The sequence below is a fragment of the Gobio gobio genome (assembly GCF_949357685.1).
Source record: "Gobio gobio genome assembly, chromosome: 20".
Taxonomy (NCBI): Eukaryota; Metazoa; Chordata; class Actinopteri; order Cypriniformes; family Gobionidae; genus Gobio; species Gobio gobio.
The window spans coordinates 35,541,859-35,556,928 of NC_137113.1; the positions used below are offsets into that span (position 1 = coordinate 35,541,859).

General features: G+C 37.1%; 1 protein-coding gene across 3 annotated transcripts in view; it reads right to left on the minus strand.

Annotated features, from left to right (window-relative positions):
• raraa (retinoic acid receptor, alpha a) overlaps positions 1–15,070 on the minus strand; it is a 244,532-nt gene that overhangs the window by 46,948 nt on the left and 182,514 nt on the right. The window contains exon 1 of one of the 3 annotated variants that reach the window (XM_079846286.1): positions 2,849–3,611. The exons of the other annotated variants lie outside the window; for them this stretch is intronic. Within the exon in view, the coding sequence (XP_079702412.1) occupies positions 2,849–2,987 (139 nt within the window). The 5' untranslated portion in view covers positions 2,988–3,611. Of the gene's footprint in view, positions 1–2,848; positions 3,612–15,070 lie in introns of those variants that run through there. 3 annotated transcript variants of the gene reach the window in all.

The window sequence follows — 15,070 nt, forward strand, 5'->3', positions numbered from 1 at the left end:
CGCTTTGTAGAGAAGTTTGTCTGTTTAGGGCTACTGTAGAAACATGACGACGCAAAATGGCGACTTCAATGTATGGGGACCCGCGGTGTATTTAGATACAAATGGCTCATTCTAAGGTAATAAAAACATAATGGCTCATTATGTAAGGTCTGTATACACCACTGAAAACATAGCTATGTATATTATATTGAATTTCTGTCAATAGATCCTCATAAATACTACACACTGCACCTTTAATGATGTGGAACAAAATACTACATATATTGCTGCATTTAAAAGACAACAAGCTTGTTTAACAAAACATTTCACATCATTCTCTGTTGAAAAAGCGCTTAAGTGTCAATACGCATCCTGTTATTAATTTTGTTGCAACAGTGCTAAAAGCTTCCTGTGTATATCAGGAAGTTTTTTAATAGACAGACTTATGAAAATGCCCAACTCTGACCGAAAATGACAAGAACGCCCACCACATCAGGACACATCATGCGTTCATCACCTTGCAAATTCTTAAGCAGGAGCTTCCTACAAGCACTTGAGGGCAGCGATAGTTTCAATTCAGCTAGTCAGAAATGTGGGATGTTTGCATATGAGCATTCATGCACATGGCTAACAGTTCGGTTCACATACAGAAGGAGATTCTGTTTTCTGTTGGAATAAACCTCCGGTCAGAGCTCAGAAAACACAGCACATGCACAACAATGCATGAGATACATGGCTAGAATTTAAAAATAGAGAATGTTACTAAGAACTGTGCACGTGTAAAGATGAGTGTGTACAAAGGTCTGTGGGTGCAGCGTGAAGGGGAGTGTGTGAGTGTGAGTGACTGTCATGTGAATAAGCGGCAGCACATTCCTTCACGCTGAGGTGTGTAATCTCTCTGGAAAACCCACCTCGGCGCTGAGTGAAGCCGACTATCAAAGATCAAGTTTGTTTGATCCTGACTGACCCCCTGTAAAGACCATAAGCTGTCAGTCTGATGACTGAGACCATACGGACACATCAACACCCTCATTTCTCGCTCTTATTCATGAGCGAGTTATCGTGCAGGAGTGCAAAACAAACATATCGCTGCTTAATAAACATCATATCAATGTACTCAACTACTAGCTGCATACATAATTATGATACATGCAGTTGTATGAGCTAATACAGTATCAATTGAGATCCGCCATAGAATATTTAATCAAAATAATGTTCACGTTTCTCAAACACTGTCGCTGACTTGCCATCTTCCATTGTTCAGTCAGGGAGTGAAGTAGAAATTGAGATTTTTAGTGATCATATATAAACATGCTTTCAAACATTTTATGCTTGAAATCCAATACTGTAATGCTGTGGTCAGAAAATACTTCCAAAACCAAGACAAATAAAAATAAAAAATAAAAAGCAGACGATCACTGTTGTGCTATATTAGATACGCCAGAAACCACAAATGGCATGGGAAATAATATTTTAACCTCCAAAAAATGTGTTGCAAAACTGTACAAAGATGCTTTATGAATGTGGTACATTTCAAAGTTTTAAAGATTTCCAGAAATGTGAGACTGGAATGCTCTTGCAAAACAGAAAAGTGAAGGGCATATCAAGCAAATTGGAATTTATCATCATTCAAACACTATTTTAATATGGTAAATGGTGCATGTAAAAGCACACTTGCAGCGGCACATAAACAGCCGCTTTGTTATGTAATTCAGTGCTATCAGAGAAGACCTATCCTTTATAGTGCACTTTAGCCAAGAGTGAGGGTCTCCTGACGACTCAAAGTACACTTACATAAAGCATATCTTATCCATACTCCTCCAACAAAACTTGCAAAACCAATCTTTCCTAGTGATGGAGAGGAAATGTTTTACCAGAAGAGATGGTACAACTATGATAACGATAACCCACGTTTTTTTTTTTTGGCCAGCCTTGGTTTTGAAAGTATTTTCTTGAAAACGAGATGATTCCTGTGTGAGTGTGGTGATACTTGGTTTTACCTTCGCTTGATTTGGAATATGAGTTGGCTTTGAATAAACAAAAATGTAAATGTCTTTGTTGGGCGAACACAATAGCTGAATGAATCCAGGACAAGGCAAGGCGTGTAAAAGTTGTTAACTGAGAAACTAGGTCAGCACTAATATGCATAATGCAATAATAATGTATGTTAATGTGATTAGAGAATTCTGCATTTTTGTACAGAGGATCCCCAGGAGTCTGATGCACTTGATGTTAATACTGTGAATATTTCTGACTCTTTTAGTAAGATTTCAGTGTTGACGTCAACGTTTCTATGTCAAAGGTCATGGGTTCTGTGACCCTGCGCCCCCGGGTCACCATCCACGACGCTCAAAAAGCTACAGCACATCAACTCCTGTTCGAATTACTTTCATAACACGTATCTCTCACATATAAAACACTATTTTCATCATTAAGCACAACACAATTTCACATTTACAAGTCTCTTGCTTCGAATTTCATTCATATTCACTGTTCCATTAACGCTCAGCATGTTAACGAGCTGTCATAAAAACAGCTCTCAAGAGCCAGTGTGCTTTGTATGAATGACTAGATATTAGTATAAATAGATGGTTGTTACCTTTACACACAGGTTGGTAAGAAAAAAACGAGCGTGTTAAATCCAGAGGGGAAATCTGCATGCTGCTATTATGCAGACAGGAGCAGCAGTGTAGCTATGCGTGTGCGCGCGCCCGTGTTTGTGTATAAGTGGGTCAACCAGCTGGATTTAAATATCAATATATGAAGGAAGGACCGACACAGACCGAATCAGATCAGCTAAGCTAGAATGCCGTTTAGTTCAAGCGACTCTAGAAACATAAAGCGTTTTGCTGAATGAAAGTGCACGTACAGTGGTTGGATCCGCTCCAGTGCTGATGCCTGATGGATGAGCTGAAGGGATGGGGCATCTTGTCCGGGATCAGACATCCTCTGCTCTGATTATAGTAATCCATCATTAGGAAAGGGTTCACATCCACGCTCTCATACATGATCAGATCGCACTCAATTCCTCGGTGAAACAGCCACGACTATACACTTCACATAGAGCTTTAACAGAGAGATGGACGCATCCCATATATTCCCATAGGAGATCAGGAACTACAGAAGCGAGTAAAACTAAAGCTGAAGTGCTTGTGCATGGTCAGAGATCCGGTTCAGTCCGATCAATGTCCGTTAAAATACTTTTTGCAAAAATATATATTCACATAAAAGGATCAACAATGTCCGTGTTTCAAAAAGCATACGTCTTTTAGACCATATATAGGCTGTGTTTCCTTCTTACTCCAAATCGTGATCAGTTAATCAATACAGTAATAAAACACAGAATGCACGAGGCATCAATAAATCCATGAAATGTTCAGTGTTGAAAGGTGAGTTTGGTCCAGTATTATTTGCGAAGCTCCGATTGGGTGTTGTGATTATTTTGTCTCGCTTGTGTCCCCGTGATATCATCAAACTCGTGCAGCGATATTAAAGAGGTTCCTTTTAAATGTCTCGTGTCCTCCCGGTTAGAAACAGCACACAGACGCGCGTTTAATCAGCTTGTGTGTGTGCGTGTGTTGTTAATCCGCGCGGCCACCGTGTGTTCATGCGCGCGGAGCTGCTGAGAGTGTGAGAAGGTCTTGACGAGAGCGAGCAGCTGTCTGTAAGCCCCGCCCATTGGCGGTGACGAAACGAGTGACTGAGTTCAGACCCCGCCCACATCTAAATTTCTGCCATTAATCTCCGCCCGCCTTAACGTCTCTATCTCCAAAGTCCCGCCCACATCACGTCTCTCTCACTTTTAATAGGTCAAGCGAAATATCTCACGATGATGTAAGTTTTTTTTTAATAGCAGGCCTAAATGTCCCTACAAATAGATAAATAAATAAATAAATAAATAAATAAATAAATACGAAGAAAACAGCAGAGCATGTTGTTAGCAACGTGGTCATGGGTTCGATATGGTTCTATCTATCTATCTATCTATCTATCTATCTATCTATCTATCTATCTATCTATCTATCTATCTATCTATCTATCTATCTATCTATCTATCTATCTATCTATCTATCTATCTATCTATCTATCTATCTATCTATCTATCTATCTATCTATCTATCATCTTACAATATCTATCTATCTATCTATCTATCTATCTATCTATCTATCTATCTATCTATCTATCTATCTATCTATCTATCTATCTATCTATCTATCTATCTATCTATCTATCTATCTATCTATCTATCTATCTATCTATCTATCTATCTATCTATCTATCTATCTATCTATCTATCTATCTATCTATCTATCTATCTAGCATCTTACAATATCTATCTATCTATCTATCTATCTATCTATCTATCTATCTATCTATCTATCTATCTATCTATCTATCTATCTATCTATCTATCTATCTATCTATCTATCTATCTATCTATCTATCTATCTATCTATCTATCTATCTATCTATCTATCTATCTATCTATCTATCTATCTATCTATCTATCTATCTATCTATCTATCTATCTATCTATCTATCTATAAATAAATCTATCTTTACTGTTCAAAATGTTCATTACAATCACACATATCCACACTATCAAACATTATACCAAAACCAGTACATATAATACATGTTTTTATTTCGATTAAACAGTTTGATAGAAAACTTTTTTTAGTATTATTTTTTGTATTAGTCAAGTACACCTATTCTGAAGAATAAACCACATACTTTATACTCCAGCTTCACTTGTTATATTCTCTTATTCTAGAGTCAATTTGACCTTCAAACAAAAGTGTTATAACTGATAAGCAATTTTATTCAAAAAGAACGTGCATACATAGCTCATCGTTTAATAATTCATTTTGAAAAGTCAAGGTTATTGCTGAAATTATTAGGGATCTCATGGGACCCAGAACCAAAAGGATGTCATTCTGCAGATCATGATCATTAAAAGACAGACAAAGTTGATTTTAGCATTGTTGAAAGCAAAACTGGTTTAACCCATGGTCTAGTTCACAATTACAAAGATCACTGCAAAAACTACACATTCTGGATGAAGGACTTCACAGGAATAGCATCTCTAAATTGTCAAAACTTCAAACTTTATGAAAATTATGTGTCCTCTAAGTTTTCCTTTCTTAAAACAACTTGAGGAATTCCTCCTTCTCAGGAATAGTTTGGCCTTTCAGTTCTCTCAAGGCTCATTTATCTCTCTCTCCATTGCCGTCTTACTAATTTGCCTAATGTTATGCAGCTGAACTTTTGCTGAACCCATGGAAGCAGTCAGCCTCACCTCTCAATGACCCACTCCATGACACCGATTCGCTTCCATGCCTTTCTCATCTGACATCACACAAAGGCGTTCCACCTTGTTCACCAGCCTTACACAACCACACACAGCAAGAAGAGTACTTTCCTTTGACTGACACTCTGAAAGTTTCCAGAGAAACAGCCTCAAATGAGTCACAAAACAACAACAACTTATTGGAGGTGGCTTAGTATAGTTTGTTGTGCATATATCACTCTTTCAAAAGTAGCAACTCAAAAGTTGATTCAAGAAAGAGGAAAACACCAGTGGATGAGATGAAATTGAAAATGCACCCTGAAGTCCTGATGAGCTGTGTAAAGTGATTGTTCAAAAAAGTTCTATAGACATAGAACAGTGACTCAACGGTAACACTTACTACAATAATGTTCCATTAACAATATTTCTAAAGCATTTATAGTTGATGTTGAATTCTTTAACTAATGGAACCTTATTGTAAAGTGGGTAGCACTTTATTTTACAGTCCTGTTTCCCATACTATGTACTTATTACAGTAATTACAATAACTGGGTAATAACTAGGTACTAAACCTAACCTTAACCCCTGTAGTTACCTTATATTACCCAATACTTTATTATAGGTAAGTACACTGTAAGTAACTGTAAAATAAAGTAATTATACCGTAAAATAACCGCAAAGTTTTATTGATTCAACACTTGAAAGTTCTAAAAATGCCCAGAAAGTATTTTGACACAAAACATCATTGCATTAAATAACAAAATATAAAACCAATTGGCATTCATTTTAAAGAAAGCAAGCACAAACAAAGTTTTCAAGCAAAAATAAAGAAGGTTGTTATGTCTGACATGATAAATCAATCGATATATGGTTAAAAAAAGACGAGAATTGTGCCCCTGGATCATGGTCCAATTATTAGAACATACATATTTCATAATTAATGTGATGAACTACACCTGTGGATACTTTACTAGAACACCAGTGTGAACTAGCGGGGGGAAATGCTGCCTTTCGAGGACGCATTCCAAGGTAAAAAGGCATCAAGGCATGTCCGAAACCAATGTTAGCTTCACTTCCTGTCTCGTGAGAGACCTTTATCTAATCGATTTTTTAATGCAGCATAGATGTATCCTTCACTGACTACAATATCCCACAATCCCGTGTGTTCCATTCTGTGACAGTTGAGCTAAAAAATAAAGATGGCATCTGAAAGGTGTGGTTGATGGTCAGTTTGTGTGTTAACGTACATTTTTTACCAGCATTTTTCACTTTTGATGTCATTTCTAACGAGAAATTGCTACTGTACCAAATAAATAGTCACTTAGTTCTCACCAAAGCTCGCTCTATTTTGCTGTAGATCATTAAACCGTTACGCTGAATCAGAAGTCATTCTGAAATTAGTTTCGTAAGATACCTTCATGATCAAATGCTAACGCTAAGTGCAAAGTCATTGTCTTATAGGGCAGTGAGACAACAAGTCAACTGCCTAAGTTTTCGGATGCAGCCCATATATCTACAGAACATTGCTGCGTCCATGCCATGTCATAATTATCGTAAATAAAGCTCTGTATGCTTTCGAATCGCTCTTGTGGTACTTTGATGTCATACACCGATTGGTCTGCACAGTCCCGCATTAAAATCAAACATACAACATGCCACTATTTTTGAAAAAAGGCTAATTTTCCAACTCCCCTAGAGTTAAACAGTTGAGTTTTACCGTTTTCTAATCAATTCAGCCGATCTCCGGGTCTGCTGGTAGCACTTTTAGCATAGCTTAGCATAGATCATTGAATCTGATTAGACCGTTAGCATCTCGCTCAAAAATGACCAAAGACTTTCGATATTTTTCCTATTTAAAACTTGACTTTTCTGTAGTTACATCGTGTACTGATTTTCTGGGCCGATATGGCTGGGAACTATACTCTCATTCCTGCATAATAACCAAGAAACTTTGCTGCCGTACCATGGGTGCAGCGGGTGCAATGATATAACGCAGCGCCTGAAAATAGTCCCCAGCACACTCCCAGTGCAAGCAAGCAGGTTGTCACGTTGGTTATGTTGACGGAAGTTAGCCTATTTTCAGGCGCTGCGTAAGTACACGATGTAACTACAGAAGAGTCAAGTTTTAAATAGGACACATATCGAAAGTCTTTGGTAATTTTTTTGAGCGAGATGCTAATGGTCTAATCAGATTCAATGATCTATGCTAAGCTATGCTAAAAGTTCTATCGCCAGATCCGGAGATCGGCTGAATGGATTCGAAAACGGCCAAAAAACTGTTTAACTCTAGGGGAGTTGGAAAACAAGCCAATTTTCAAATATAGTGGCGTGTTCCTTTAAGGCTGCATCCGAAAACGTAAAAATGCTGCCTTCGGAGGACACATTCCAAGGTAAGAAGACATCAAGGCACATCCAAATCAAAGTTAGCTTCACTTCCTGTCTCCTGAGAGACCTTCATCTGCTTGTTTTGAAGGCAGCATAGATGTCCTTCGCTGCCTTTGATATCCCACAGTTCCATTCTGTGACAATTGCATTGGAAAAATAAAGATGGTGTCTGAAAGTTGTAGTTGGTGGTCAGTTAGTGTGAAAATGTACATTTCAGACCAACGTTTCCACTTATGATGTCATTTCTAGCACGATATCACTACTGTAGTAATTAAATATTTGTTTAGTTCTCACCAAAGCTTGCTCTGTTTTGCTGTAGATCATTAAACTGTTACGCTGTCTGAAGTCTGTCTGAAATCAATTTTGCGAGGTTCCTTAATGCACAAATACCGCCTGCAGAGCGATTGCCTGATAAGGCAGTGAGGCAACAAGTCAGCTGCCTACGTTTTTGGATGCAGCCTAAATCTGCAGTGGCCACGTGGCACAAGTCGTAGCTCTCAGAAAATTCAGAGTTTACACACTGTAATTACAAGTTTATTACAAGGTAATTACGACAAGGCGTGAACGCACCTAATCACTGCAACACCAGCTGATTAAAAGTCGTAGAAAAAAAATCTCTGTAAATCTCTCTAATCTAGTTAGCAGATGCTACTAGCTTTGATATTTATTTGACAAATGCAATAAAATATATAACATAATGTGAGCACCGTATGTCCACAGTATGTTGTGAATTTGGGTCAATGGATATCAAGTGTTGTGTACTCCTGAGTCAAATGTCACAGTGATCCAAAGCAGAGGGTGAATATAAAACTGTGTGTGTTTAACCTGCTGATAAGCAAACTCGGCATTCCACTATGCAGTCTTTCTCCACTCTACAATCATGGCAGTTTAATTGTTGGCAATAGTTTTGATTAACAATAATAACACTGCCACATACAATGTTCAAAGTTGCAACAAAAATAGGAATTATATCAATTAATATATTAATATGGAAGCATTATTGAGGCCAAACGGACAGAAAAAGGTCACTGACATTTAAACTTTTCTATTTAATCAGAATTTAAATAGAAACTAAACTAGGTTTACAGTACAACAGTACAATCAAAAAGATGTTTAAATGTAACCCTGATTATGTTTGAAGGTTTGCATTTTGGTGAAATTGATTCTATGGCCGGAGACACTGATAGGTTCCAGCGACCCTCCATGGAAAATGGATGGATGGATGGATTATTAGATAAATCTACGTTTAAGATGAATGCTTAATGGTGCAACCCACCCAATTCCTTTTACATTATGCACAGGGAGTCTGAGAGTGAATATGTGTGTGTTTCTTCATCAGAGAGAGGAAATGGGGTGTGAGATTTCTGTGACTCACTGGGAATGATGGGTGAAAACCTAATTGTGTTGTGTGAAATATCTCAACACTGAGAGACACGTGCATTTATCCTAAAACAAATTTTTAATTTAAACCACATTTACACATGGCAGACACACACAAAGGCTCTGATGAGAGCCCCCCACCCCCATGCCAGGGCAGCCAGTGTTTGAGTGTGGTGATAAAGGGGGAATAAAAGGGTAAAGGTGGGTTTATGGGCCAGGCTAATGGCAGTAATTGTGGATGGTACTTTGAGGGTGTTAAACTATTTTTATAACCCACACTAAAATATATTATTTCCTGGAAGTTAAGAAAGGTGCCCTAAACCAGGACAATAGTGTTTGGCCTTCAAGGGGACACATAGGTTATCGTCAGCCACATTGCAGCTTTTTCAAATGCATTAGGTTGGTCTTTTCAAGGTTGCTGTTACTACCCGAATAAATTCATCAATCTCAGCATGGAAACATGTAAAATAACAGAAATAAAAGCTTGTGGTGATGTTGAAACCTTTTGAAAATTAAATTTGGTCATATAAATTTGGGGCTCGTCCAGGATTTTCAAGGAAGGTTCCTGTTTTTTTGTATTAATTACACGTAATTACACGTTAATTAACGTTCAAATCTAAAGTTCGAGTGAACTACTACAATAAAACCTGATGATTTTGCAGAACAAATCTCTTGATTTTATGTTAATATAAAAGTGTGTTATTTAGGTTTCCCCAGCAAAATGGTCTCAGACCTTTTAATTTTATGTTTCGGTGTAGTAACACGAAGAAATTTGAGGTATTTTGTACTCTTTGAACGACAAATTGGAGTATTGCAACATCATTTGGGCCTGAATTCCTCCAACGCCCATGCCTCTAAGCGCCACACAGTTTGTGTTGTTCTAATACCAATAAATCCTTCCTCAAACCAAACACGGCTTTTCATCTTTTAGTGCAATGCCAAAAGGAGGAAAGACTGAGGAAACTCTAGCTGTGAACTAAGCCCACAGGGACGAGCTCTGAGCTAGTCTGCTCTTGGATCATTGAGCTTGTGCATTAGATTTTAAGACGTGGTTTAACTAGGCAGGATGAAATCAGGAATCTGGGATTGGTGATGTGGGAACGCTTCAGCACACGAAGAACTGTGAAGTAACTAACTTTTATTGTAACTACTAACTACTCATTTAACAAGCATCGATTTTACTGAGGTCTTGGATATAAAGTATGTAAACATGACTAAATAAACGTCTATGGTATTTCCTTCAAATTCTGTAAAAAGCTTTAAAAAGAAGAATATTTCTGCCAGTTGATGGGCCGTTATTGACCTCCATAGAATTTTCTCCCCATCCCCTAGAGAAGTCAATGGAGTCCATCAACTGTTTGGTTACCCATATTCTTCAAAATATCCTCTTTTGTGTTCAGCAGAAGAAAGACATTTATACAGGTTTGGAACAACACTTTTTTTGGGTGAACTGTCCCTTTAAGTGCATCAAAGTTGCAGGCATTATAAATCTAGACACACAACAGACCTCTAGACACACAACAGACCTCCACACGGCCTCACAATGTAGTTTTATTCTCTCTGACCCATAATTCCTCAAACACAGAGAGGCATGGCCCTTTAATGTGCCCTATAGTGCATGCTTAGGCATTTATGGCACACGCTGCAGCTCTGGCAAGAGGTCTTTATGGCATGCAGCTGATCTACGGCAGCCATTACATGCTGTAATGACCAATATACACCTTTAGCCAAATAGTCTTTTCGTAGAGAAATCATGTCACAAATGCAGGCCCTGTTTACACCTGGTTTTAAAGGGATAGTCCACCCAAAACTTACAATTCTGTCATCATTTACGCTGTAAACCGTAACACTCAAAATAATTAATTGGTTTGAGTAAAGCCAACTCAAATAAAAAAAAATGAGTTAAAACAAATTAACTTCTATGAGTGTTTAGAACTTTCTTTTTCTTTTGAGTTCTCAAACCTGACACATTTTACGTAATCTGAATTGTTTCAACTGTTTTTCTTTACTTCTTGACTTCAATTTAACCGAAACTGGTCCGGGGTTTCTATTTCCATGCAGCACGCTTTGCCATGACACTCAAAAGGGACAGTAAATACCAAAATTAAGTGTTATATTATGTTTCTTTGTGCAGGATTAACGTTAGGGAGAGATTTAGTAGTGTTCACCATTTTGTTATGCTAGTTTAGAAGAGTTTCTGTTATGTTTTTGTAGGGTTCCCCATCATGGTGTCGAGTGGAACATGAGTTTGAGAACAAATATATGTTAAATGTATTGCTGTCCTCAATCAGCAAGTGCTGTGCTACTGCTACCAAAGCATTGTGTTATTAATTAGCAAGGTGGCATTTATTGAATTAGCTATAGTTAAAGCTAAGTTTCCACTACTAAAAATGTGAGATTTCATATTTTTAAGTTAAATGTATGAATTAGCTTACTCAAATATTTTAATTTCAGAGCAATTATAATGAATGATTACAAAATACAAATCTGCTAGTTCTGCTTACTTAAACTTTAAATTTCTTAACTTAAAAAAATGAGGCAACTGATTGCCTTAATTTTTTTTAGTTTTGCCAACTTAGTCGATTCGACTTATTTGTTTATCCAAATGCATTTTTTTCTTCTGCAGAACAAAAGAACAGATATTTTGAAAGATAATCAAACAGTTTTGGTTACTTTCCATTGTATTTCTTTGTCCGAGGAAAAAATAAGGAACCAAAACTGTTTGATTACCAACAATCTTCAAAATATCTTCTGTATCTTTTCATTTTTGAGCTGAATATCCTTTTAAAGGAGTAATTTGTAACTATACCTTTTGGCAAATTGGTGGCTAATTCACGTTTTCATTTGGTTTTTTTGTACAATCTGCTTAGGTGTGAACCTTCATGTCTGCTTTTTTCCCTAAAAAATGTGTTCACAAATTCCTTCAAATCCGCCACCTTGTAAAATAGATCCGTAAAATAGTTAGGCCTACGCGAATGCCATGATTACAGACTGTAATTGTATAAAGAAAGCTGACAAATGGTCCAGATTAGAGGTCAACCCTTATCCTAGAGATCCATTGTCCTGCAGAGTTTAGCTACAACCCTAATCAAACACACCTGAACCAGCTAATCAAGGTCTTCAGGATTGCTTAAAATTCCCAGGAAGGTGAAGCAGGATGGAAAAAAGGCATACTTTTTATTTTATTTTATATGAAAATATTGATTGGTCTAATTTGAACCCAAAAAGTAAGACTCAACATGGTGGCTATGTTTATGCAACTGGCCACTGGTTTAGATCCATAATGAAGGTGCAACAGGTAGCGCAACAAGAAATTTAGCTTTAGTTAAAAGGTTAGGTCAAAATAAACAAGGAGAGGGGAAAAAAATGATGTACCACAATCACAGACATTCCTATGTAGAACGGGATTAGATTTCTTATATGATGCACGATTTAGCTGAAAAAAACATTCCTATTTAGAACGGGATTAGATTTCTTATAGGACGCCCAATTGTTTTAACCAATATTGTGTAAGAGACAGACCTGTTCAATTCAGACGGGATTAAGATCACAAAGTACGTCTGTGAAACATGAATCTGACCTGACCCCTGGAAAAACCAGTCCTGTCCAAATAGGGCTATAGTCAGTGAGAGAGAGGAAGAGTAAAATTCTGGTTTTACTTTATTTCACACTGATCTGGTTAATGTAGCAGATCGGCAAGACGCTGCGGTTTCTGATCCGCAAGCACACTCACACTGTCCATTCATCCATCTATCTATCGCAAAGTAGCTGTAAAAGCCCATTCTCGTGATGTCGAGCTGGAGTAAGCCAACACGCTGTCAAGAGCAGCGAAAAAGAAACACTCTCGGCTTGAGTGCTGCTGGAGAGGATTAGACCATTGTGAGTGTTGGGTGGGGGAGGGGGGACACTTTGAATGGATTTCCTGTGTGTGCTTGTGTCCTCTGCGTTATGACACCCCCCACCCCTAACATGACATGCACTTGAGACCTGCCCCAGGTCATCAAAACACATCTGATACACAGCATACAAACAGCAGTGTGATTGTATTTGTGCAAGACACACACAGTTAGCATTGCTGTAAAGACAGAAGCCCCTTTTCCAACAGGGGGACCGGAGCTAGTGTCCAAACTGCATCTGTTCCACAGCAGAAAAAGAAGTTCTGGGCTTCACACGACCCATTGAAAATTGCTAGTCACGAACGAGGAACCGCTAAAGTGCGCGTGAATTGATTCATTGAATTGTATTTGTTATATATTTAAATTCTAAATGATCAATACTTTGCTGAAAAACATGTTGTACACAATCTACTACATGCCTTCTGTCATCTGATTGGTAGTTTACACTTTTTTAGTAAGTAAAATGCCTTTTATAATGTTCACCTTCAGGTCATAGAACACGTCTTTTTGATTTACTTGATTATTTATACATATTTGTTGGTCACACTAGTAAAACTTTATTTTAGGGTCAAATTATCAATAGTAACTAGTTGCTTATTACTAGTATATTGGCTATTTATTAGTATTTAAAGGGATGGTTCAGCCAAAAATGAAAATTACCCCATGATTTACTCACCCTCAAGCCATCCTAGGTGTATATGACATTCTTCTTTAAGACAAATACCATTGGAGTTATATTAGCAAATGTCCTGGCTCTTCCAAGCTTTATAATGGCAGCCCAAAATTTGAAGCCCAAATATGAGTATCCATTCATTATAAAAGTAATCCACACGGCTCCGAGGGAAGGCCGTAAGACCGTCCGCCGGAAGCTTTTTAGATTTTTTAGAATATTTTAAATATGGATAGACAAACCCATCGATTCACTTCAGAAGCTTTATTAACCCCTGGAGCCATATGGATTACTTTTATAATGGATGGATGCACTTTTTTGTGCTTCAAAATTTGGGCTGCCATTCACTGCCATTAATTGGATTAGCCAGGACAAATTTTAATGCAACTCCGATTGTATTCGTCTGAAAGAAGAATGTAATTTACACCTAGGATGCCTTGAGGGCGGGTAAATTATGGGATAATTTACATTTTTGGGTGAACTATCCCTTTAAAGCACATATTAATGCCTTATTCTACATGACCATATTCTACATCCCTTATTTATACCCATACCTAAACTTAAACGCTACAAAAACTACCTCACTAACTATTAATAAAGAGTAAATTAGGTGTTTATTGAGACCAAAGTAATAGTAAATATGTGTTCCCCATACTAACGTGTTACTGTAACACTTCACAATAATGTGTCATTTGTTAACATTAGTTAATGTTTTAACTAACATGACTTAACCATGAGAAATACATTTGTTAATCTTTGATTAACAAATGCTTTAAAAATGGTTAGTTAATGAAAATTCAGCTGTTCATTGTTTGTTCATGTTAGTTCTCAGTGCATTAACTAATGTTAACAAATACAACTTTTGATTTTAATAATGTATTAGTAAATGTTGAAATTAACATTAACAAAGATTAATAAATGTAGTTCATGTTAACTAATACAGTCAACTAATGTTAACTAATGAAACCTTATTGTAAAGTTACCTCATTTTTTTAGAATAATCATGTTAAAATGTGAGCATCAAATATAATTTGACAGAAAAAAAACCCTGATTTTGCTTACTAATATTTAAAATGTCAGTTGTACAGAGTTAAATGATGACAATCAATTGTTTTAAAAAATATATTCTTAAAACCTGTAAGAGTAAACAAATATTGTGATGTGCTATGTTTGTCATGTTATGTCATGGTGCAGCAGTGGGAATATCCCTCCATTTTCATTTCATCATTTAAAGGAAAACACTTTCTTCCCCTTACAAGAAATCTGCATTGAAACCTAACAGAAACTCTCTTACCAGCTAAAAAGCACAAATTATGAGACACCAACACTAGACCGAAACTGACCTGCACACTTAGTAGAGGATAAAATATTTCACACACTGGTAGGAGTATGACATTAAGCTGATATTCACAGTAACATTGATGTCTCCATTTTGTGTGTGTGTGTTCTGGATAACCGTAAGATGTAGA